Below are 27,964 nucleotides of genomic sequence, written 5' to 3' on the forward strand. Positions count from 1 at the left end.
AGTGAGATGGTATCTTAGGGTGGTTTTGATTTGCATTTCTCTGATTGCTAGAGATGGTGAGCATTTTTTCATGTACTTGTTGATTGATTGTATGTCCTCCTCTGAGAAGTGTCTGTTCAGGTCCTTGGCCCATTTGTTGATTGGGTTATAAATAAAGCCAGTTAATTCAATTTTTTAAAAAAAGTCTTCTACATGTTTTTCAAATATTACAAGTTTTAACAAAAAGGTATAAACAAATTGAATAAATTGTGGTATTTTAAATCAGAAACATGTCTGCAAGGTATGTTCTTCTTTGACAAAAAATTCCCCTATATATTTATTTATTCATGCAATATAATTATTCATAATTGTGGAGTTCACTATGACATATTCAAAAATACATATAACATAATTTGCTCCATTTCAATCCCTAGTAGTACCCCCCTGCTTCCCTCCTCTTCTCCTTCCCCCATCCCTTCCTTTATGCTATTGATCTTCCTTCTTTTATTTTTTTTTTGACTGGTACATTATAGATATGGAATTGTGAAATTCATCATGATATATTCATACATGCACATAGCAGTTTGGTCAATTTCATTCCACAGTTATTCCCCTTTCCCCTCACTCCTCCTTCTCCCTCAATCCCCTTTCTCTCCCTCTACAGATCCCCTTCTATTTTCATGAGAACCCCTTTTTAAAAAATTCCCTATTTCTCTCTAGCTTCCACATATGAGAGAAAACACTTGACCCTTGACTTTCTGAATCTGGCTTATTTCACTTAGGATGGTGTTCTCCAGTTCCATCCATTTACCAGCAAATGACATACCTGTTTCTTTTTTTATAGCTGATATTTTCCTTTTCCGTTCATCTAAAACAAGGGACACCTAGGCTGATTCCTTAACGTGACTATTGTGAATTGTGCTGTATAAACATTGAAATGACTGTATCATTACAATGTACTGACTAGATCTTTTGGATATATACAGAGGAGTGAGATGGCTTGGCCTTATGGTGGTTCCACTCCTAGTCTTTTCAGAAATCTCCCTAATGCATTCCAAAGTGATTGTACTTATTTACAGTCCCACCAACAGTGTATCAGTGTACAACATCCTCATCAGCAGTTAGTATTTGTATTCTTGATGACTGCCATTCTAACTAGAGAACTACTAGATCTTAAGACAAAACCAGAACTGAACACAAAATAAGACACATATTTTCCACTAATATTTTTAAAGATTAGAAAATTCTAGTCATATTTTTTTCTTTTATAAGACAAAAAGTTAGAATCATATCATCTTACTGGTTTCCCCAATGTCATCCTTTTCTAAATACAGTAGATTTTTATAAAAAAAAACAATAGCTGACTATCAGATTACTCTATAGTTTCTCCAACGCTATTGTGTTTTCTATTTATTTATTTCTCATTTTGGCAGTGATTGATTGATTGATTGATTGATATGGGGTGCTGAGGATCGAACCCAGTGTCTTGCACATGCTAGGCAAGCAATCTATCATTGAGCTAGGGTAGCAATTATAATATATGCAAAATTCATGCATGACAGGATATACCCTTAATAGTGACTATATGTAGTATCCATACTATAAGTACATTCATTACAGAAATTCATAATTTGTTTTTTAAAAAAGCAGCAGCTCCTTTCAGAAATTTCCCAAATCACTGCAACTGAAAACTTCATTATGAAATCATAAGAATTTAATCTAAATCTAATTTCTATATGTTCTAAGGTAGGAGTCAGCAAATTTTAGCCCCACAAGCCAAATCCATCCTTCTGCCTGTTTTTGTTTTTGTTTTCATTCTTGTTTTTTTTTTTTTTTTTGTACAGCCTTAAGAATGGTTTCCTACATTTTCAAAAGTTAAAAAAGAAAAAAAAAAGGATCTGTTGTGATATGTAGAAATGACATGAAGCTCAAATTTCAGCATCTATAAATGTAGTCAAGCTAATTCATTTACAGAGTAACAATGGCTGTGTGTATACAAGGGCAGAGTTAAATACTTGTAACAGACATTATGGTATACAAAGTCAAAAATACTCACTATCTGTTCCTTTAAGAAAAAATTTAGCCAGTTAAGGTGGCTCACTCCTGTAATCCATCAGCTTGGGAGGCTGAGGCAGGAGGACTGTGAGTTCAAAGGCAGCCTCAGCAAAAGCAAGGCACTAAGAAACTCAGTGAGACCGGGTCTCTAGATAAAACACAAAATAGGATTGGGGATGTGGCTCAGTGGCCAAGTGCCCCTTAGTTCAATCCCTGGTACCCAATTAAAAACAATTTATTTTTTGCTCACCCCATAATTAGTCCCAAAACATTTTCTACGCCCTCCAAAGGAATTCTTGATGAACAAAGGACACAAAAATAGAGAAATTTGTTCAATATACTGTATAATTTCATTATGACAATTGACATGAGACACTTCTAGGAACATTATTTAATCCAAATTTCCAAACTACCTTGTCAGATTGAAGTAGGCCGCAAAAGACCCACCATAATTAAGCTTCTCCAGGGACCACCCATCATAATTCAGCTTCTTGTCAGCAAGATTTTATAGGGTCAACAGGATTTCTGCAAGAGTTCAATGTGTCTGAAGCTTCCTCTTTCTTATAAATGCCAGGTTTGCAAACAAAAGGTAAGATAGACTCTCAAGAGAGCTTGCTATAAAAAAAGTTACTGTTTTCCTTGGTAAAAACTTGTGGATCCTCTGTCTGACCTAAAACATATAACAAAGAGTAACTTCTGTCGCTACCCACTGTCAAGTAACTACCCCGCTGAGTATAAATCTGAAAGAAGTTCTAGACCCAGGGTCCAGAGATTTTTAGGTACTAACCCCTCTGAACTGCTGCAGCCAATAAACCTGCTTCCTGAAAATTCCTCGGGTGTCCAGCCTTATCGGTCCTACAGTAAGGTAACTGTGTCTGCTTTATAGGTTAGGAAACAGCCCAGAGAGAGCACAGAACTGGAACTCAACTAAATACTTATGCCTCCACGTTTGGTGTCATTTCGTTACACTCATTACATGCCTTATGACTGCAAGACAACTCTCACTCACTGCTCTTTTTATTTAGGGTCAATAAGACATTAGTTCTACAGCTAAAGAATAACTGTAATCTGAATTATGTTAATGTTTCTATAAGTCAGAATATTACAGAATTATATGCTCACATTACTTGTTCTGTAAGGAAAAACACTACATATTTCTCATATACATGAGAGTTCTTCCAAGTCTGTGTAAGAAGACCTGGAACCAGTCCAAGTCAACAAAAGAATTAAGAACATTTACTTTCCAAATGACTTTTAAGTCTTCATGGATATTAAACAAAAATCTAAAATTTTTGGTGATTTTTAAACATATAAGAATAAAAGAATCATCCATTTTATAAAATAGAGATATACCTGAATTAAAAGAACTAAATCTTAAGAATTTTTGAAAGTTTTGTATGCAACAAAGTCTTTTATGCCTTGCCAACACACACACACACACACACACACACACACACGTAAGTGCCACTGTTTGTTTCACCCCTTGACATATATGAATAAACTTTAATTGAAAGTGAAAATGGTATAAAACATTTGTCAAATGAATGTTAAATTTGGCTTCTCAGGGCTGGGATTGTGGCTCAGCAATAGAGCACTCGCCTAGTGCGGTCAGGACCCGGGTTCCATCCTCAGCACCACATAAAAATAAAGGCATTGTGTTGTGTCCATCTACACCTAAAAAATAAATATTTTTAAAAAATGGCTTCTCTGCAAATTTTCCTTTTGAGAAATTTTTCTACTCAAAAGTTACAGACATAAGAGTTTAGGTATTCATACACAGTTATAGAAAGTACCCTCTGTCCTCTGACCCTTGATCCAATTTTTTTCTTTCCCCCAAATTTCTCTATGAATATGTTAAAACTTCCCCAAATAGTAATCTACACTAGGTTATGACAGAAATAACAGCAAAGGTGTGCCACCCACGTTATTGATTGTTACATAAACTGATAGCAAAACATAATAGACAAAAAACAGTGAAGAGAGATTAGAATACTTAGTATTAGCTTCATAAATCATTTAATCAAGTCACTTATTTTTATTCTCACACTGGAAAATCTATCAAAATGTTAACCAATTTACCATGCTTATCCCAAGGAATTTACAGACCAAGTTAGTGTCTCAAACTAATCTCATCATTAAAATCACTTGAAGCTCTTGTTAAACTAAATTCCTAGACCTTTCTTGAGGAATTCAGTAAGTTTGGGACTAAGGATTCTGTTTTTCATAAATGCAAACAATCAAGCTTCACCCCAGACCTACTGAATTGGGCAAAGGTGAGGACTAACTAGATATGTCCTTTTTCAAGGACATAAGCATTTATGAAGCATTTTGTAAAACACAAGATACTCCTCCAACTAAGATACAACTGAGCAAACAGAATATCAACAAGGATGAGAGGAGGAGAATTAAAAAAAAAAAAGAGGAATGCAAACAGAAACAAATGAACCCATCAATCTGTCAAGTTAATCACATAACCACACAGAAGGGAGGGGGAAGACCCATCCTGATTAACTTTGGAACAAAATATTTTGATCATGTAACCTTTAGCCTTAGCAAAGTCAAAATGAGTGTAAACAATATCCTACTCTGTTTGGTATGTTTTTTTTTTCACAGTGGTATGGGTTAGACATTCCGAAAGTACCTTATGTGTACTCTAGGGCTAAGCAAATAAGTAATACACAACTGTGTACTGTGGAAAAGGGAAGCCAGGTTTCTCACTGCCAGAGAAGGAGTTAAGAGATAGAGAGAGAGAGAGAGAAAAAGAAATGGGCCCTGTGGTTCTAACTTGTGTTGTATATTGTACACGCACATACATATGAGTAGCTTTATGTCCTTTATGAAAGGACTAGAAACAATGTCAACTCACTAACAATGAGCACCAGCCTCCAGATACTAGTTTGAAGATACCTTTTCCAATAAGACTATAGGTTCCCTGGAGAAATGGCTGATTCTTATGCTATATCAGGAAAAATATAAGATCAACCTGGAATGTCCTGTAATGATAGAAAATAGGAAAGTTCAAAAAAAAATTAAATAAAGGGACACAAAATGAAAGAACACAAAAATCAGCTTAAATAGGCTTCCACAGGCCAAATATGAGTCAATCTGAGTAACTAAATAATGACAGTAAAAGATTATCGTCCATAAAATAAAAATCCATACTATTTATTTTTAGGTTTTGTTTGTTTATTTTAGGTTTTTGTCTATTTGTTTTTAGTTAGTGTCTTATGGATACACATGATGGTGTGATTCACTGTGGTATATTCATATATGTACAGAGAAGAGTTAGGTCAGACTCATTGCACTGTACTTCCCTTATCCCATCCCTTTTCCTTTTCCCTCAATCCCCTTCATCTAGTCTACTGACCTTTCTTCTATTTTGAGGGAACCCATCCTTCCTTCCCTTCCCCTTACCCCTTATTTTGAACTAGCCTCCACATATCAGAGAAAACATTCAACCTTTGACTTAATGAGTCTGGTGACTAAATTCATTTAGCATGATCATCTCCAGTTCCATCATTTACCGGCAAATGCCATAATTTCACTCTCATTTATTACTGAGTAATACTCCATTGTGTATAAGGCCAATATTGTACTGAAGAGAGAAAAATGGAAAGCATTTCCTCTAAAAACAAGAACAAGACAAGGATGCCCATTCTTACCTCTTCTATTCAATAGAGTCCTCGAAACTCTAGCCAGAACAGTCAGACAAGAAAAGAAAATTAAAGGGATATGAAAAGGGAAAGAAGAGGGCAATTTATCTGTTTACTGATGACATGATTCTATATTTAGAGGACCCAAAAACTCCAACAGAAGACTTCTACAGCTGACAAACAAATTTGGTAACGTAGCAGGATATAAGATCAACATTCATAAATCAATCACTTTCCTATACTCCAATAATGAATCTGCTGAAAAGAAATTAGGAAAACTATTCCATTCACAATAACCTCAAAAAAACAAAACAAAACAAAAAAAATAAGTGCACACTTTGGCAGCACAGTACTAAAATTGGAATGATACAGAGAAGATTAGCATGGCCCCTGCACAAGGATGACACGCAAAATTCATGAAGGATTCCAACTTTTAAAAGAAAACAAAATAAAAAATAAAATACTTGGGAATTAATGTAACAAAGGATGTGAAGGAGCTCTTCAATGAAAACTATAGAATACTGAAAAAAAAAAACAGAAAGATACCTCCCATGTTCATGAATAGGTAGAATTAATACTATCAAAATGGACATACTACCATGTTATACAGATTCAATGCAATCCCCATCAAAATACCAATGGCATTCTTCATAGAACTGGAAAAGGCAGTTCTAACAGATAATTTGTGCATATATTGGAACAAGGGGATGGGATACTAAATACTTAAAATATAGGAGTGGCTTTGGAACCAGACAACACACAGAGACAAGAAGGATTTGAGGAAACATAGCAAGAAAAGTGTAAGGTGCCTTGAACAGGCTGTTAGTAGGAATCTAGACTTCAAGTGGAACTTCTGGGGAATGATATTGGCCAAATTATATTGTTATATTTTGGGCATATTCAGATATATAGCAATGTGTCCCACCATTATGTACAACTATAATGCACTAATTAAAAGGTGGAAGAAAAGAAATGGCAAAATTTTTTTTAAAATGGATCTAGACTTTAAGGATACTGCCAGTGAGGGCAAAAAGGATATGAGAAACATGTTATAGAAACTGGAAGAAAGGAGATCTTTCTTAAATAGTGGCAGAACTTAGTGATACCACCTCCATCATGTTTATGTGGAAAGCACAGAATACAACTCCTGATGGGGCTTTACAGGAGTTTCCAAGCAAGCAGACCTCAGAGTCTCTTCTTGCTGAAAGAGGAGATATAAGCACTGAAGAAAAGGCTGTTAACAAAAGGACATGATAATTTTAAGTGCACAGTCTTTCCCAATGGCACATGGCCTAACAGTAAGAAATTGCTTCTGAGCAAAGATTAAAAAGAAAAGGGCTTATCTTCAGGGGATAATCCCCCAAACCAAGTGGAGTATATTTCACAGGAGGTCTATGTGATTCTATGAGAGAATTAAATTAGTAGAAATGCCCTTAACATAAAGACTTATAGACAGAGACTATACAAAATGGAAAAAAGCCACAGGGTTCCCCTAAAATTGCACTGACAACGGGTAGGCTGAGAAAACTGTCAGGGACAGATATGTGCTACCTTCCAAATGGGTGGCTCAGGCCAGAAATAAGTACCCAGAGGGTCAAGCCAAGAACCATGGGGAATTATCCCTGGAGTTAAGTAACAGAGGGAATGACTAACGTGAGGGTTGAGGGGAAAGCAGTCTAAGAGTGGGCTCTCAAAACTGAGACTACAGAAAAAGCAAGATCACCAGTAATGACAAAGTCCAGAGAATGAGTGAACTAGGTGAGGCAAAAATATAATACCAAAAGCATTCAAGGAACTGGGAGATCATCCACCTGGCTGCTGAAATCACTAAGAATGCTGACAGTAACTGTGATGAGACAAAGCAAACTAGATATTAGTAATTACAAAAGTCCAGACTCATGGACATGACCCGCAGGGATCCTCATGATCTGCCCTGACGTATTCCTTTGCCTTGACCTCTCTTCATTACCAGCCCAAGCACATTCAACATTTCCAGTCCTCAAACATGCCATATGTGACTCTGGGACTTTGAGAATGCTCTCCTCTCTCTGGCTCATTCTCCTCTTCCCACCCTGAAGTGGGCTGGATGTTCCTGGGTATGTTTCTACAAGTCCCTAAAATTAATACATCACAGTATTTTTAAACTTGGCTCTTATGTCTTGTTTTTAGAACCCTATTAACTCCATGAGAGCCAGGGTGGATCCTATAGTGTTGAACAGTGTTCCCCACACTCAGCTCAGTGTCTGGTAGACACAGCAAAGACCTTATGAAGGAAAAAGACGATTTCCTTCCTAGGTCTCAGATAAAACGTCTGAAGCAGTTTTCAAAAATATCCCATTTCTAGGGCGCCTCTCCAGATTCTCTGACAAACATTAATATCTGAGCTCAAACAATGCTTTCCCTTAGCACACGAATATATGGGATTTAAAATCCCTTATAAACATTAGGTTTGTAGTTTCTTAAAACAATATATTTTTTTTACGCATAGAAGCCTTAAAAAGATTTCTCTCATGAATTCCCTGATGTCCACAAAAGGAGAGATTAAAAACTTCAGCAGAAACCACCATGATGGATTTTCCCTTCTATAGAGATCTCATTTGTTATATTGACCAATTCTTCATTTTCATCTGAGGAGGTTTACTTAAATTATTTGGAGCTATAGTGCCTAAAGAAGCACATAGAAACAGAAGTCAAGGCAGAAGTAGCAGGTGATCATTGACACAATGGACATACATACTAACCAAATCACAGAGAGCTATAATTTGGCACAAAAAAAATGAGAGACTGTTTCTCCAATTACCAGAAATATAAATGATTATAATAATTTTAGAAAATTGATTCTCAAATAAAACCAGGCAAAAAGAAAATCTTGGATTTGTCAAATAAGTGAGTTTTAAGAACTCATTAAGTTATCACAATTTTCTCATTTTTCTTGGTTCTGTCATTTACATAAACAAATGTTTAGTTGACCTGATTAAAGTTAAAATTCTCAGGTATAGCTAAGTTACTACTCAAACTTTTAATGCTCTGCAATATATATATATATATATATATATATATATATATATATATATATATATATATATTTATATATAAATCCTCACACATGTTCATGTAACTTTAAAACTGAGCACACTGCTCTAAGCCTGCTGGTAAGATTTGAAATTCTCTAGCTTAGGCACCAGTATTTGGTCACCATCCAAAGCATTAGACTCACTGTAGGAATGTACCATTTTGCAAAGGAATGCTTTTCTCTGAACTCAAACTTATTTGCTCAATAAAGCAGGAAAATTTCTGCCCCAAATCTAAAATGTGTCTTCATCTACCACAGTGCTTGCTTTCTTCTCTCAATACTTAACTAGCTGAAATGAACCTGTTACAGTTTAGATCTTAAATGTTTCTCAAAGGCCATGTGTCTAAGGCTTGGTTACCAGCCTGTGGCACTGTTGGGAGGTGGTGGCCCCTTTAGAAAAAGGGGCCTTATGGAAGGAAGTTAGACCACTGGGGGCATGCCTTCAAAGGGGATATTGAGACGCTGACCCCTTCCCCTCCCTCCTTCTCCATCTTTCTTTTCCCAGCTGCCATGAGATGAACAGCTTTGCTCCCCCATGAACCCCCATCATGATGCTCTGCCTCACCACAGGCCAAAGGCAACAAAGCCAAGTAACTAGGAAGTAAAATTCAGAAACTGTCAACCAAAATAAATGTTTCCTTCTTACCAATTTATTATCTCAGGTATTCTTTCTCTGAGATGGACAGCTAACCAAAACAGCCTCCTTCATTTTAAGACCAATCACATTTGTGGTCTTTCTCTGGTTGTTGCCTTTCAATTATTCACTCTCTATAAATGTCTTCAGTTGGTCTCCTTCTACCATATCTTTCAATTTTCTTTCCTCACTGGGTCATTTTCTACAGGCTAGAAACAAGCTCATGCTTTCCTATCCTTTAACTATTGCTATGATTTCAAAGTCCCTCCAAAACTCATATTGAAATTTATTGCCACTGTGATGCTATTGAGACCTGGGTCTTTTAAGAGGTAATTAGGTCATGAATGAATTAAGGCCATTATCACAGGAATGGCTTTGTTATAGAATTGAGCCTGCACACTCTCTTGCCTCTTACTCTCTCATTATGTGATCTGCTTCTACTACTTGCAGCCCCTTGATTTTGGATTTCCCACCTTCCCAACTGAGAGAAAGAAGTTTCCTTTACTAATTACACAGTCTGTGGTATTCTGCTGCAGCAGTAGGAAATGGATTAAGACAGCTATTCACCTTGGATATCTATCTATAGTATGCTTCGCTATGCATGTGTATATATTATATTCACTAATTTTTTTCACAATCTCCTCCTTGTAATTTTATATAAGAATTCTTGATAGTGTTAACTTTAAAATTTAGCTTCTAGAGTATTCATTCAGGTAGGATTGTGACTGAGTATGAGAAGCAATTAATATTGCCCAGAAATGGCATGCCTATAATTCTAATAACTCGGGAGGCTGAGGCAGGAGGAGATATAGCTCAAGGGCAGACTACCCCTGGGTTCAATTCCCAGTACCACCAAAAAAAAAGAAGGAAGGAAGGAAAAGGAAAATGTATACAATGACGACTGGGGCACACCATTATCTCACTTGAGAGAGAGGATAAGAATGCCTCCTTTTGTTTAAAGTGTAGATGCATCTTACTAAGTGAAAGCATGAAGTATAGGAAAGTTGTAGAAAAACTCAAAAATATACAGACTGGAGAGTGCAGGCTAAGGAGCCAAAGGGGTGGACTGTGCTGGCAATGGGATGCTGCCTCTCAGCTTCAAAGCCACCTTGTTTTGCCAGGCTGGGGCTAGAACTCTGCAAACCGCAATATTCTACCACCTAGGTTTTTATTAAATTTAAAAAAAAAAAAAACTACCTATAGGGGTGCTAGTGGAAGAGAAGGCTAGTGGAGGAACAAAGAACCTGGTCCTTCCTGTTTTGCTTCCCATTATTGAAAAGTATCGCCCAGCAAAGGTTTCCCACCTAGGCAGCAGCAAGTGGTTCCTGTAACCAGGAGTTTTTCCACATTCTCAGAACATGCCATTGTATGCCCCCTCAGAGACACCTCCTCCACAGACATCCCACATCACCTCCTTGAGTATATAAGTTTCAGCTCTCAAAGCCCCTCCTCTCATCAAGAGCCTGAGGAATTGATTAGATTAAGGCTCTCATAGCCCAGTCATTAAACCTCTAAACCAAACTGGGCACAGTGGTGCATACCTGTAATCCCAGCAGCTCGGAAAGCTGAGGCAGGAGGATAGTGAGTTCAAAGCCAGCCTCAGTCAAAAAGCAAGGCACTAAGCAACTCAGTGAGTGAGACCCTGTCTCTAAATAAAATACAAAATAGGGCTGGGGATGTGGCTCAGTAACCAAGTGCCCCTGAGTTCAATCCCTGGTACCTAAACACAACAAAACAAAACCTCTATTACAGTACCCATTACTTCTACATTGTCAAGTCCATTGATATAAGTCTGACTTTATTATATCTTTCTGCTATATTTGAGCATTGGTCACTCAACTTCTCTTGAAATTATTACTTTATTAATAATTTTTGGCTAATTAAAACATTTCTGTAGGATAAATTAGAAAGAAAAATAGAAGTTTTTTTATTCATTCAACAAATAATTTTAAGCATTTATGTAAATATTTCCATTGAGTTAATTTCTACAGGTAGAACTACTGCTCAGCATAGTAAGTGCTATGTGTGTACTTTACTAAGTGGTATGACCAAGTAATATGTCATATCAACTTCTATACCAGGGATTCTCAAAGTTGAGTTCTAAAGAATCATCTAAAGAGCTTGGTAAAATAAGGATTAGTGAGGCCCATCTCCAGAATGTGGATTTACTAGTTCTGGGGTGGAGCTATCTAACTTACATTTTCATAAAGTATTCACATGATGCTGATCTCTGCAAAATGCTACACTGCCCACACATGTTCCTGTTAGTTCTTATTTACAGTTAAAAATTCAACTCAGCCATATCCTTCCTTAAGCAACCTTCCCTCCCTCCTCTCTTTTCTTACCATTTGGACTGAATGCCTCTCAAGAGTCAAGGACTTCCAAAGCGGCATGTACCCACCAAGTATGTCTAAGTAACCACTGAAACTAAAACTTTATACACGTCTGTCCCAAGCACTAGCCTACAACCACCTCAAGGACAGAGTAATAACTATTCATCTTTATATTTTTAATTTTCTTTTCAAAAACATTTTATTGTGGTAAAATATATATAACACAAAATTTGCCACTGTAACTACTTTTAGTGTCAAATTCAGCAACATCAAATACATTCATGCTGTTTTGCAACTTTCACCACCATATGACTCCAGAACTCTTTTCATCTTCTCAAACTAAAACTCAGAATCCATCAAGCAATGACTCCCTACATCCCCTCCTCCAGGCACCTGATAACCAGAACTCTACTTTGTGTTTCCATTTGTCTTCATATGGATAGGTTTTAGCATATCACCCCATGTTATGTCTCAGTAACTATAGTACTAAAGGAGTCAAGTTTCTCTTTAAGTACCAAATAAAAGAATGAATGAGAAAAAAAAATTAGAGTTAAAATTAAGAGTTCATATTATTATTGGAGCATATAAGAAAACTTGAATATATTACCTGATAGAATTATAAATATATGGCTATTTCAAACCACTTTTTTGGTTCTCTGCCTAACACAAATAAATATCAAGTATTTGTATTTTTAAATTAACCAAAAATATCACATATAGAAAAAATTTACCTGAGGAAGAAATACAAAATAAGTTTTTCCCTTTTCCACTTAAATATCTAGGATCCCTGAACTGAGTTCACTTTTCTTTCAGACTATATGCCTATTCATATCTGTAATGTCTTGCTACCTTAATCAACAGGAGGAGCAAAAAGGAAATCTAATGGAGAAGAGTGTTGTACATAAAAAGAAACATATATGCAAAGAACCCTCTATAAATGGTTTGCTATTAAAGGAAATGTAGGGATGGGAGAGGTTTCATAATATACTTTTGTAGACAGAAACTCTTGCATTTCAGGAAAAAAAAAACTCTGCAGAAATGGCCAAATTAATTATTTGTTACTTACAGAAAATAAAAAAGATGGACCTTAAGGTCATAATTCTTGAAAGAATTCTTTAATAATGGCTCCATGTAACAGATGAATAGATTCAAGTCCCCTTTCATCCAGCACTGTATGTTCCAGTTTGCACCTGAATTAAAAATAAACTGCATTAAGTCTGAAAAACATTCTGAACAACTCAGTGAAAGAGAAGAGCTAAATTGAATTTACTTATGTTCTGAAGCAACTTCCATTGCCTGTTCTGAGAGAAAAAGACTAAGCTCTAACTACTGGTAGGCTTGCCCAAGTGATGTAGTACCTGTGACCCTCAGTTTCCTTCTTTGTTATGTAAGAGAATTAAATTCAATGATTTCTTCTCAAACTTGTTTTTAATAACAAATCACTTAAGTCAGACAAAAGACCTCAAAATTCAGTTCTTTCTCACTTTTCAGGAGAAAAAAGAACAACAGATATCAGTGAATAAGCAAATCTAGAGGGATATTTACATGGCTGTTTTAGCAAATAAAGGCACAGTGACTCATATCTGAGCTATGACCCATGCCTTAAATTTTTGTTTATTACAATATCATAGGCCCCAAATACAACTAATAAAAGTACATTTCCACTACATTAAAACACACACACACCTGATGTGATGAAGATAAACTATGCATAATTTATAAGGCAGGAATAGCAAATGTTGGAAATCATAACTAACTTAAGACAACACTAACACATTTTCCCAAACCAGGATTTCTAGCTACTAGGGACCTTGAAACACTGTTGCCCCTATGAAAGCAGCAGCCTACTTAGAAGAATAAACTGAAATCCTCAAGAATCACTACTTCACTTAGCAATTTTAGTTATAAAAATTTAAACTCACTTAAAAGTAGCTAGTTATCAGCCTTCATATGTAATATAAAATTAAAATAATAATCATAAATATTTTTATCATTTCAAGACTCATCACTGGGACCTGACTTCTTCACTTAATTCTTGGCATATTTAATAATTACTAAATTGGCTAAGTTTCCTTACACATTTTTAAAAGTACCTCATTTAAAATGAAGTTAATAGCTATGAATGGAATTGGGGACACAGTGAGTTATTGCTATTACCTTATTTTTAAAATCTGATTTATTTCATATTTATGTTCCATCATTATTCCTAAACTGATTTCAACATACTGGAGTGTTTCTCCACATCATCATGTCTATCAGTGATGATGAACAAGGGTTAATTTTGTACTTCAGGGTATATCTGGCAATTCCTAGAGACTTTTTTTCATTCCAGTTGGGGAGGGAATGCTACTGGCATCTAATGGGTAAAGTCCAGAGCTGTTGCTTAGCATCCCACAATGTACAGGTTAGCCCCCCAAAACAAAGAATAAAACCAAAATGTAAAGATGACTTTTTACTGAAGACTTTTTTTTTTTTTTTTTTGGCAAGGTGTTTACCCTGACTTTAGAACAGCTGGACAAAATGTACCCGAGATCCTCCAAAGTGTAAGACCTTATAAAAGACATCCATGCCCATGCATGCACCAAAATGGCAAGAGTATCAATTGGAATATCCTGAGAGGCCCACATGGAAGTGTTATGCTTTACACTTATATTTTTATAAAGTCTCTTCATAAGGTTAAATCAATTAACTCTAGTCTATATAGCTTTTCCAGAAGACCTGTAAATAGTTTTATTGTTTATATTTTCAGAGGCAGAATTATTAACTAGACTACCTATATTTATTATGCATTATACTTAAAACAACAAACCCCTTAATTTAAAATGTATATGGTTTTAGAAAGATGCCTTGCCTGAACAAATCATTGGAATTTTTAAACTATTTAAAACTTAACTCATTCAACATTGTCGTTAATAAATTGATATTTTATCTAATTAACAAAAATACAATGATTTTTCTGTTTCAAAGCAAATTTAGAAGACTACAAGGAATGTTCTTAAAGGTAAAAAGAGTTCGCTTATTGCATTTTCATGGGATATAAAATAATTTGGGGCATATATATTAGCTCGGTCATATGGTGAATCCTAATTTTATTAATAACAAAATCAATAATATATGTTAAGAACAATATCCTAAGACATCTATTTCATACAGGTTTTAGAGAATTAAAATACTCTGTTTGATACAGTTAAAACCTAACAGTTAATGTCTGGAAAATTAAAATACTTACCTAGATGTTGAAAAACTAAGGAATTTACTGCTGAAGCAAATGTCCTCCCATCGGTGCCGTCCTCAGATACAGAGCAGTTCTTTTCTTGTTCACTCCAAAAACAACAGTGGAACTTTGTTTGGGATAAGTTAGAAATGTAGGCAACACTTGAATTAAATTTAGCTTCAACAACTGCCTCATAGTGTCCATCCAAACGTGAAGCATTCTTTGAGGTTCCGGCAGGCAAAAGGAAGTCATCACCAGTTGCATTTGCTGGCATACAAGACAATTTAAATTTCCAGGGAGTAATTGGATATGCCGAGTTAAATGCAGTTACCACACAAAGAAATTCTGTAGGACATTAACAAGATACATAGAATGTAAGTCATCATTCTGACTAAAATATAAGCTGAAAGTATCTGAAACCATGTAGCACCCAGTAATAACTATTCAACTTTCAAAGTGCTCAGTCATATCTAATGACCAGCTCTGAGCTTCCATATTATGATGTGTTAAACTCAAGATTGTTCACTTATTTATTCAAGCAACTCCCACACTCTGTCAGCTTTTTTTGGAAAGTTCACACATCATTTTTCCTTGTTAATCTAACATATTTATAATTCAATAAATGGACATTAACACTCAATATATTATTTTTTCTTTTCTATAATAAAATCATTCTAACATCTGGCAGAAATAAGAAGTATCTGGATGTGAAATTATATAAACAAAAATGAAAGCATTCTTCTAGCATTTATTGAAGAGTAAAATCAAAACATTAACGCTGCTTTTACTGAGCGCTTTTGAAAACAGTTTGCCCTGACATGAGGATAGTTGGACAAACTATGACCAGGATCCTCAGATATAAGATATCACATAAGTCATGCATGCCCTAATTAGTACTCTCCAAGAAGTGATACACAGCAACATATTTCTTCCAGAAAATTTCAACTGCTAATTTAATTATCACTTTCTAAATATAAAGATTAAGAACATTTATATAACCTTGTACCAAGAAATATTCAAAAATTAATCTTTAAATAAGTAATTGTTTGAAAATAAAATAATTATTAAATCTACAATTCTGGGGGAGGGTTTTGTTCATTTGTTTTACAAATTGTCCAAATATTCCAAAAAGTTTGTTGCCATGTATATACACTAATGCAGAATGAAAAATTCTGAGAATTTTGTATGGCTTTCAGTGGAATTTGAAGAATTATGATAAATGCAAAAATATAAGAAAATAGAAGCAACAAAGGTGTTCTGCAGTAGGTGAATGGATAAATAAATTGCAGTACATTCAGACAAATAAATATTAATCAGTTCTAAAAAGAAATGAGCTATCAAGCAATGAAAAGACATGGAGGAAAATTAAATGCAAAAGAAGCTCATCTGAAAAAGGAGACATGTCATTTGATTCTTAACTATGTGCCATTCTGGAAAAGGCAGAACTATGAAGATATTAAAAAGATCAGTGGTTTCCAGGAGTTGAGAGAAAGAGGGATGAATAAACAACACAGAGGACGAACAGGGGTCAAACTACTCTGCATGACACTGTAACAGTGGGCAAATGTCATTAGACTTGGCAAAAGTCACAGAACGTACAAGAATGAACCCTAATGCAAACTGCAGACTTTGGGTGGTGATGAAGCACCAAAGTTTATCAGTTAGCAAATGTTACCATTCAGGGGAGGGATGTTGATAATGGGGATGGTTACAAATGTGTGGAGGCAGCAAGTAGACAGAAAATCTCTGTGTCTTCCTCACAATTTTGCTATGAGCCTAAAACTGATTTTAAGAATAAAATCTATTAAAAATGCAAGACCAAAGAAATCTTTAAATTTAGTTCACAAATTTTTTAAAAAACAAAAGCAAAATGTGTAAAATACTCAAATATAATATATAGGTATTGACTTGCTAGTTTGATTTCTAAAACTTTCTCTAAATATAAAGTAATATAAATATGTATTGATGCAAAAATTAAGTCAAAAATGATTAATTTGAGTAATGTTACCATCCCCACACTGATGACAATTAGGTATCATTAACATCACCAAAAGAAAATGTTCAGTATAACTGGATTTCTCTGAACTTCAACTTTTCTAACAACCTTCTGTTTCTGAAAACAGAAGATCTCTATGAAATCAGAATATTTTTATTTTAAAAAAAAATAATATTTGTTTTGTGGGGTTTCTTTGTTATGTTTTTTAAAAACACATGAATATGTTATACTACTAATTAAAGCATTTTGTTTTATAATTGCACATGGAAAATTCAGTGAACTGAACTGAAATTAATCTCAAAGCCTCAAATATTGAAATAACAAACAAATTAAATTCATAAACATAGCAGCAATTGAATTGCTTTAATTAAAAGATGAGACTATTTTGTTTACAATCTTTCTTTGCAAATATTTCTTTCCCTCAGAATGAATTCTGAAAAGCAAGATATCCAGCATTTTTCTCCAAAAATGCTGTCCAGTAATAATAACTTAGGATATCTTCTGATTTGTGAAGCTAAAACAAATCTTTCAAAAGCCAGCATAAAATATGAGTCTAATAAAAATTAGAAAAAAATATAAAGAATAATTAATAGTTCTTTTAAATATATAATAAAATTAGATGAAGAATATAAATGATAATTATTTCTCTTTGACAGTCCCAGTAACATAGGTTTTTGGAAATCTGTAATAGTGGAGCTGTTCTGAGTATTTTCTTGAAGGATACTGATGACTGCAATGAGAAACAATAGGATGTACAAGGTGGACTTGTAAGGAAGCTTACAAGAGCACCTTTACATTGGAGCAGCAAAAGTTATGCTCAGAACTAGTTGACACAAAGGTAACAGTTGCCAGATAAAATAAGTTCAGTTAAAGATAGCCTGACTTTAATTTCAAAACTTTGCAACCTAAACAAAATTAGATTATTCAGATTTTTAAAAATCAGAATATGATGAGAAGCAAGTAAATACCATTTGTTGAAAAGTTACCAGTTATTGGAGAAGGTGGAGCAAGAAGACAGATGAGAACTCTCCACTGATCATCCCCTAAAGAAACATCAATTAAAACAACTATCCATGCATGAAAATACCCAGACACCCATGGCTCCTAAACACTACTAGTACCTAAAAAGTGAGTCTCCTGACCGCCCCACCAAATGCAAGATTGGACCCCACAGCCCTTGCAATGATCTCTGATTTTGGAGTCAGAAGGTTGATCAATCTGATCTCTGAATCAGAAGTTTGCTGACCTATATTACAAAAGACTTAGGTTTGAGACAAACCTCAGAAGCAAGGAAGCCTCAATGGACAGGACTTCGGGTGTATAAAGTACTGTGATAGCCATGGCAACCAGAGGGATTTGGGTGTATCCCAGTGATGTGCCAACCTGGGTAGTCAAGAAATTCTCAGTTGGCACTGTGTGCTGCACAAGTCATGGGCTTAAGACATCCTATAGTGCTTCCACAGCTGCAGCAATCATAGGCTTAGGGACCAGACCAGATGACCTTCCAGATAACCAGAATTTCTGTTAGAATAAACAAATTCATTAAATTGCAGAAAAAAAAGCAAAACCCAGTAGAAGTTCTATACAATAGTAGCAAACTATATGAAAAAGAAATCTTTAAAAAACAATCTCATTTATAATAACTACAATATATGAAAGATTCCTATACTGAAAACCATAAAATATTGATTAAAGAAATTGAAGACACAAATAAATGGAAAAATATCCCATGTTCATGGATTAAAGGAATTAATGATGTTAAAATTTCCATCCTACCCAAAGTAGTCTACAAATTCAATTCAATGCGTATCAAAATACAAATGACTTTCTTAACAGAAATAGAAAATACAATTCATATGTAACCCCCAAAAACCCCAAATAGCCAAAGAAATCTAGATCAAAAGGAACAAAATTGGAGGTATCACAATACCTCACCTCAAAACATACTACCAAGTTATAGTAACCAAAACAGGGGCTGGGGTTGTGGCTCAGTGATAGAGCACTTTCTTTACATGTGTGAGGCATTAGATTCAATTCTCAGCACCACATATAAATAAATGAATAAAATAAAGGTCCATCCACAACTAAAAATTTTTTTAAAAAACATCATAGTGCTAGAATAAAAACAGATACACAGACCAAAAGAACAGAACAGAAAACCCAAAAATAAATCCATGTTTCTACAGCCAAGTGATCCTCAACAAAGGGAGAATTTATAAGTCAAAAACAGTCATTGGAGAAATGACAGTCTCTTCAATAAATGGTGCTGGGAAAACTAGACATTCTTATGGAAAAATAATAGAAAGATGGACCTCTGTTTCTAACCATAACAAAAAAAATCAACCCAAATGGATCAAAGACCAAACATCAGATATGAAACTACTAGGAAAAAAACAACTAGGGCCAACACTTCAAGACATTTGTACAGACACCAATGTTTTAGATAAAATCCCAAATTACAGACAAAAAAAAGCAAAAAATAGAAAACCAGGATTATTTCAAACTAAGAAGCATCTGTACTGCAAAGGAAACAATCAACAAAGTGATGATACTACCTGCAAAAAGGGATGAAATATCTGTATACTATATATCAAATAAGGGGGTTTACATCCAAAATATACAGAGAACTCAAAAACCTCTGAGGAAAAAAAGCTCCACAAATAACCTGATTTAAAGATGGGAAAATGACATAAATAACATTTTTCAAAAGAAGATGTACAAATGGTCAACAGGTATATGAAAAAAATGCTCAATATCACAAATCAAGGAAATGCAAATCAAAATCATGATGACACATCACCTATTCCTGCTAGGATGATTATTATCCAAAAGACAAAGGGTAACAAATGCTGGCAAAATTGTGAAGAAAAGAGAACCCTTGTACAGTGGTGGATGGAATGTTAATTAGTATGGCCATTATGGAAAACAGTACAGAGATTCCTCAAAAACAAAAATGGAAAATAGAACTACCATTTGGTTCAGTACTGGGCATGTATCTAAAAGAAATAAAATGAGTATATATAACAACAATTCCCATAAATGTGTACAAATATAATGCACCAATTAAAAAATATGGGAAAAAATGAAACGAAATCAGCATTAAAGAGATATCTGTATTCCCATATTTATTACAAAGAAAGTATGGTATATATACATTCTGAAAATATTAACCTGACACAGGCTAACTTTATAAGCAAACAAGTTCATTTAGCTCATTTTGGAGGCTATCTATCCAAATGACATAGTGTAGGCTTAGCAATGGCTGCCTTCAGTCATATCACTTCAGGGTATGGACATAAATGGGAGAAGTCCAATAGGGAGGGCAATCAAGTGATTATATCTCCAATCAGAAGCAAGGGGAAGCTGGACATGGTCACTCTTGCTTCTTTTACAATAACCTTTTCAAAAGAACTTGAGGTCTCACATGCCTCAGTGATGTAAGGATTTTTCAGTAGGCCCTCCTCTTAAAGGTTCTACAGCACTTCTTCATATCACCTCCCTGGGAACTAAGGATCCAATTACAATAGACCTCTGATAGACACTCAAACCACATCCACCCCAGAGCAACAGAACACTATTCAGCCATAAAAAAAAAAATAAGGAAACACTGAAATTTGCAACAACATAGATAAATCTAGAGGACATTATGTTAAGTGAAATAAGCCAATCACAGAAAGAAAAATACTAACTACATGACCTCACTTACATATGGAATTTAAAATAGCTGATCTCATAGAAGTAGAGAGAAGAATGGTAGTTATAAGAGGCAGGAATGACAAAATGAAATGTCAAAGAATAATACATATTTATAGTTGGGAAGAATAAGTTCAAAGAGCTAACATGTAGCACAATGGCTACAGTTAATGATGATATATTGGGGAAGGTTTCAAGATGGCGGAATGGAGCAGGTCACTTTCCTCTCACCAAGGCATATTATTATGAAAATGTCTAACATACAGAATAAGGATAAAAATTTAAAGGCTGCCATAAATAAGAATGAAATTATGGCATTTGCTGGTAAATGGATGGAACTGGAGACTATCATGCTAAGTGAAATAAGCCAATCCAAAAAAACCAAAGGCCAAATATTCTGATATGTAGATGCTGATTCACAATAGGTGGTGGTGGAGCAGAGTGTGTATGGGGGGTGGTAATCAGATTGAAGAGAGTGGAGTAAGGGGAAGGTGGGTGGGAATGGAAAAGACAGTAGATTGAATCAGATATAACTTTCCTATGTTCATATATGAATATGTGATCAATGTAACTCCATATGATGTACAACCACAAAAATGGGAAGTTATATTTCATGTATGTATGGTAAGTCAAAATACATTCTATTGTCATGTGTAACTAAAAATAACACATTTTAGAAAAAAGAAAAAAATGATAACATATTTCTTGAAAAATATTGGGACAGTAGATGTTAAATGTTCTTACCACAAAAACAATAAATATGTGAAGTAATGGCTTTGCTATAATTAGCTAGATTAAACCACTGCAAAAAGCATAAAGACTTCAAAAGTCATCTTGTACATGATAAATGCATATAATTTCATATGCCAATTTAGAAATATAAATAAATTTGAAAAAAGAAAAAATTAAATGAGAAAAAAAATTAGCTTAGTTTTCCTGTCTAAAATTAGAAGTTATCAGCAACATGTGACTTATTTCAAACAAAAGGTCGAAAGCTAAGGCAATAAAAGATCATGTGAAGCTTTCTCTGGAGGACAATCCTGCAATACATAGGAAGAAAAGCATTTAATTTCTTAAAGCATTCTTCTGGTGGTATTTGTTACCATTCCTTGGTAACCCTTTACGTTCACACTTGTCATTTCTTTCCAGTTATAATACAGAATAGCATTTACAACACGATCACTCTTCTGTTTGAAAACAAACCCATCATTTTGTGTCACAGTCACATAACATGTGACTATTATTACCAATTAAACTATTCCTTAACATAGAAAATTTAATTTTTGACTATTATCTAGTATATTTTATAATTTAAAATTGCTATATTTGCTAAGTAAAATTAAAAGTTAAGTGTCACTTTAGCTTATTTAAAGTATGTGTTAGCATAACATAAATTTTCTGTACTGTAAAAGAAAAGAATTACAAAGCAAATACTGGGCAGTAAGGAAATATTTGCAAACATGACAAACTGTTAAAGCTTATGATGGTTCATGTTGTGTTTTAGCTTGACTAGGCCCAGGGATGATCAGATATTTTGTCAAACATCATTCTGGGTATGTCTGTGAGAATGTTTCTGGGTAAGATTAACATTTAAATTGGCAGGCTGAGTGAATGGTCCTCATCCAAAGACCTGGATAAAACAAAAAGGCTAACTAAGAGACAGCTCCTTTTGCCTGGCTGCTCTGAGCTGAGACGCAATCTTTTCCTGCCTGTGGACCAGAACTGAAACGTTGGCTCCTCCTGGGTCTCAAGTCTGCTGGCATTTGGACTGGAACTCACACTGTTGGCTCTTCTGGTTTCCGGGCCTTTGGACTTGGACTGGAACAACACCCTTGCCTTGCCTGGGTCTCCAACCTGGCAACTATAGATCTTGGCACATTTTGGTCTTATAATACATGACCCAATTCTTTATACTAAATGTCTTTATATAAATATTCACACACACACATGGGTATGCATGCACACAAATCCAATTCACTGGTTTTGTTTCTCTTAGAGAGTCCTAATAGAGAGCTAACTGTCTACTACATTTTAGACATTTCTAAATTCAATTAGGAACAATACAACCTAATAACAAAATGGTCAAAGGATATGAACTAGAGGAACACATCAGATATACAAATGGTCAATAAACTCAACCTCATAAATACGCAAATAAAACTGAAATGAGATGACATATTTTGCTTGTCTGTCAGGGCAAAAAGTAGAAAAATGATACATAATGTGCATCTGTGGCAGAAATTCAATGGGATAGCAGCAAAAGATATGAACCTATGTGGAGATTTCATAGTATCAAATTTAAAAACGTACACAGTGTTCAACACAGATGATTCTGTCTAAGAATTAAGTCACAGAAATATTCTTCCAAACATTCAAAGATGTATGTATAAAGATTTGCAATACAGCATTATTTGTTTAAAAAAAGTCTATCAATCCAGAATTGCTTAAATAAATAATTTAAAATACATTCATGCAATGCACTGTCATGTAACCATTAAATTAATAAGTACAGTGGTAAAACCCGATGAGAAAAATTGTCCTGATAAATTTAAAACTTGTTAAGTGGAAAAAGAAACATGCAGATCAAAATATAAAGACCAATTCTAGTTTTGCGACTATAAGGTAGGGGTGTGTGTGTGTGTGTGTGTGTGTGCGCGCGCACATGCGCGCGCATGCACTAGAATTCTGGACAAGTAAAGTATCAAGTTGTTTTCAGGAGATTAAAAAGGGTTTTGGGTTTATAGTTAATTATGAGCATAAATAAGAATTCCTGATTGGAAAAAGGAAATTCTGTTAGTCAATGAAACAAATAACATCTCAGAAAGCACAATCTTCACTTTATGTAAGTACATTAAAACAGCAAATAACTTACCCCAATGTAACAAAATCACAAAGAGTTTTTGACGAGTCATCTTACTTCAGAGACATGTACCTGAAAATCAGCAAATCTGAAACAAAAACAACACATATACCAGGTGTCTGTAGAAAATATAAAAGGAAAAAAATTATAAATAAGTATTTAAAATTAACCCTCTGTAATAATCTGGATCACTATCAGAGAAGTCTTCCACTCTGAACTGAAAGTTATAGATTTATTGCTATGCACATATTATCCTACATAGTTATGCAGCTTATATTTTAACACAGAAACAGTCACTGTTCCTCTATGCCATAGAAACCAGCACAAGTGTCACAGGGCAAAAGTGAATTTTCAACTAAACAAAAATGATCTCAGTATCAATTAAATATATGACAGGTAATCTAACACCATTAATATCACCATCTTAACCATTTTTGGTTTTTTTATGTTCAGGGTTCAAACTTCCCTTATTTTCTAAAACCTTTATCTTTACTGTGATCATACAAAGTCAAATGGTTATAGCACAGGTTATGACACATTTATTTCCAATAAAGAATAAAAAACTTTCCAAAATGTCTTTGAAAGCCTATTATTCATTTGCAGACAATATTCACACTAAAGAGTTACCAGAATAATTCAGGGAGGGCCTCATGACTTAATTTATCCAAATGCTAGGAATGACTTCATTCATAAGCCTTTCCCATGAATTCCACTCAATTTGAATTACATCATCAATAAGATTATTTATACTACTACATCATGAATTAGAATGGCAGTAAAATTTTAACTCATTAAGTTTGGACTTATGATGAAACCCTATAAGACTTGGATGTTTGAATCTTTTTTTATGATCTCAAATTTGGGACTCAGTCCACCACACATATGTAATCTGAGATATTAACAACAACAACCAAAAAAAAAAAAAAAAGCCCTGAATTGCATCAGGAGTCTTGGATGCAGGCCTCTACTACTTTTCTACTGATCAGCTTGCAGGACTTGGGATTTCAACTGTATCGACCTCTGGTTCCTCATCTACAAATAAGACCGCTGGATGACCTCTACAATTTCTTTCAGAGCTTCCTATGATTCTGAGAAACTTTTACTTTAAAACAGAAATCACAGCTTTACTACAAAGAATATTAGAAATTATTAAACAAGAAACATGCCTTATAACTCACCTGAGGAATGACCCCATATGATGAGTAAACAGAAAAGGGGGTTTGTTTATTTTACAACTTACAAACTCTTAGGAAGAAAATGGATGCATATAAACAATTTGTGTTCTGATCTATTTGTTTTTCAGAGTATCAGTTTTTCATTAAATTTTGGTTTGACAATATTCGTTGGGATTCTGTGACATCACAACATTTCTTTAGGATCTCTAGGAATGGGTGAAGTACTTAGTATCCACATGATCTAATCATATTAATATATGCAAACATTAATATGATTCTAATATTTAATATAATGCTTAATATAATTTTTGTTATCTGTTTCTGATATAAAACATCCCCATAAAATAAGCTCAAGATCAAGGATAATAATCAGGATGTGTCATAGATACAATATACCTCTGGGCTGCTTTGATTAAACTAGTAACTAATAAATTAGTCCAAAAATTGATTTGACTCACATTTAACTGAAATGATCTGCTAAGTGACCAAATAGGTCAGCTGTCATCCTTACATGAGACAACTATTCCTTTATTTAAAGTTCCACGCAAAACACTAATTATTCTGATGGTTTGAATTCTTTCCATTGGATTTCATTCTAATGTAAGAGAAACAATCACAATGTAAAAAAGGGCTAGAAACAGCCTTGAAGAGACAGTGAAAGGTGGCATCTCATATAGACTCAAAGAGAAAAATATTTATATGTACCCTAAACTATAACAAAAGGAATACAAGGAGGTTTACAAAACAAACAATACAGAAAAATATAACAAAAAATTTAAACTATGAGAAAAAAATCAAGTATAGGGTAATCAAAATAAGTCAACTGCATCAAATATGCCAAACAACTATCAATCTGAATGTGCTTCCTAAGCATGACCATAATTTTATAACAGTCTAATAAATTCACCTAGTATGTAAAATGAAACTGACAGCTTAGGGGAAAAAGTAAATTGATCCTAACACTAATAATAATAAGATATTTTCCTGATTAACTGCATAACATACTGGGTACAGTACCAGAATTTGATGGGAATTTCAAATTTCAATAACTTATCTCCCCTGCAACCGCCAATATCCTGTTCAGAGTCACCATTATCTCTTCCTTAGACTATAAGAAGAGGAGCTTTACAGGTCTCCCTGTTCAGTGTTCAAACTTCCCTTATTTTCTAAAACCTTTATCTTTACTGTGATCATACAAAGTTAAATGGTTATAGCAGAGGTAATGACATATTTATTTCCAATAAAGAATTTTAAAAATTTCCAAAATTTCCAATTCTGCCATTTCTTCCCAATTAAGTCTGTTCTCAACATAGCAATAGTCATGTCTCTCTTTCTCAAAACACTAGAATATTCCCTTTTCACTCAGAATAAAAGTCTAAGTCCTGCACAAGACTCTGAGGACCTGGATCCTAATTGCCTCTTGATGTCACAAACCTTTGCTTTAGGCCCCTTCTCAGAGGAGCCCTGCCTGGCCATCCCATCTAAAGTCACACAGTTTCCCTACCCCGAAATCTCATATCTACTCTTCTGCTTAAAATTTTCACCTTATCACTGAACACTAACTTGAATATCTTACTTTTTTCTTGTTTTACTGTCGTCTGTCTCCCTACTAGAATAAAAACCCTACAAACCAAGGGATTTTTTTCTGATTTATTTTCTCATTTTATCTTTCACAAACATAAGCCTGCCCTTCATGTAGCAGGTGCTACATATGTAGTAAGTAGCTGGACAAATGAATAAAAGAAAGAAGAATAGCAAAATACACATCTTTCTTAAAATATCCTCCAATACAGACTGGTGGCATCACACCAAGACAAAACTGAATGAAAGCCATCTTTAAAAGAGGCATCCTAATATCATTCATATAGAGGTTTTTGAGAATGTAGTTTAATAGCAAGAAGTGCTTCAGAACAGTGATTCTGAATGCTTAAGCATTTTTGGAATAAGGACCTCATTGAGAATTTGGTGTGAACAGTGTAAAAACTGCCAGGAGGAAGCACATGTACCCAAATGTTTTAGGTGGTCAACAAACCCTCTGAAATTCATCCAAGGCTCCCAGATTGAGTTGCTCATATATATAAGTAAATGAAATACACATTCCTTAGGCAATCTTCCACAAGTGCAATTCCATGAATACGGAATCTATAAATAAGAGTGTATATCTGGCCAGTGCAATTAGACAGATGAAAGAAATTAAAGGCATAAAAATAGGAAAAGAAGAACTTAAATTATCACTATTTGCGGGTGACATGATTCTATACATAGGAGACCCAAAAGGGTCTACAAAGAAACTACTATAACTATAAATGAATTCAGCAAAGTGGCAGGATATAAAATCAACACACATAAATCAAAGGCATTCCTGTATATCAGCGACAAAACTTCTGAAATGGAAATGAGGAAAAACACCCCATTTACAATATCCTCAAAAAAATAAATTACTTGGGAATCAACCTAACAAAAGAGGTGAAAGATTTATACAATGAAAACTACAGAACCCTAAAGAGAGAAATAGAAGAAGATCTTAGAAGATGGAAAAATATACCCTGTTCATGGATAGGCAGAACTAACATCATCAAAATGGAGATATTACCAAAAGTTCTCTATAGGTTCAATGCAATGCCAATCAAAATCCAAACGACATTTCTTGTAGAAATAGATAAAGCAATCATGAAATTCATATGGAAAAATAAAAGACCCAGAATAGCAAAAGCAACTCTAAGCAGGAAGTGTGAATCAGGCGGTATAGCGATACCAGATTTCAAACTATACTACAGAGCAATAGTAACAAAAACAGCATGGTACTGGTACCAAAACAGGCGGGTGGACCAGGTACAGAATAGAGGACCCAGAGACTAATCCACAAAGTTACAACTATCTTATATTTGATAAAGGGGCTAAAAGCATGCAATGGAGGAAGGATAGCATCTTCAACAAATGGTGCTGGGAAAACTGGAAATCCATATGCAACAAAATGAAACTGAGTCCCCTTCTCTCGCCATGCACAAAAGTTAACTCAAAATGGATCAAGGAGCTTAATATCAAATCAGAGACTCTGCATCTGATAGAAGAAAAAGTTGGCTCTGATCTACATATTGCGGGGTCGGGCTCCAAATTCCTTAATAGGACACCCATAGCACAAGAGTTAATAATAAGAATCAACAAATGGGACTTACTTAAACTAAAAAGTTTTTTCTCAGCAAGAGAAACAATAAGAGAGGTAAATAGGGAGCCTACATCCTGGGAACAAATTTTTACTGCTCACACTTCAGATACAGTCCTAATATCCAGAGTATACA

General features: G+C 34.6%; 1 protein-coding gene and 1 non-coding gene across 3 annotated transcripts in view; one reads left to right on the plus strand and one right to left on the minus strand.

Annotated features, from left to right (window-relative positions):
- The window catches only part of Lepr (leptin receptor), a 71,107-nt gene extending 47,565 nt beyond the window's left edge, over positions 1–23,542 (minus strand). For both annotated transcript variants that reach the window (XM_076862320.2, XM_076862321.1), the window contains exons 1-3: positions 23,503–23,542; positions 14,957–15,286; positions 12,794–12,917 (exon numbers count right to left, since the gene is read on the minus strand). In XM_076862320.2, coding sequence (XP_076718435.1) covers positions 12,794–12,917; positions 14,957–15,286; positions 23,503–23,542 — 494 coding nt within the window. The remainder of the gene's footprint in view (positions 1–12,793; positions 12,918–14,956; positions 15,287–23,502) is intronic.
- On the plus strand, positions 6,018–6,123 carry LOC143405407 (U6 spliceosomal RNA). Its single transcript, XR_013092104.1, has one exon. It is a non-coding gene; the product is annotated as a U6 spliceosomal RNA (small nuclear RNA).
- Positions 23,543–27,964: the final 4,422 nt, after the last annotated feature.

This window comes from Callospermophilus lateralis, chromosome 7, assembly GCF_048772815.1.
Source record: "Callospermophilus lateralis isolate mCalLat2 chromosome 7, mCalLat2.hap1, whole genome shotgun sequence".
NCBI classification, from domain to species: Eukaryota; Metazoa; Chordata; class Mammalia; order Rodentia; family Sciuridae; genus Callospermophilus; species Callospermophilus lateralis.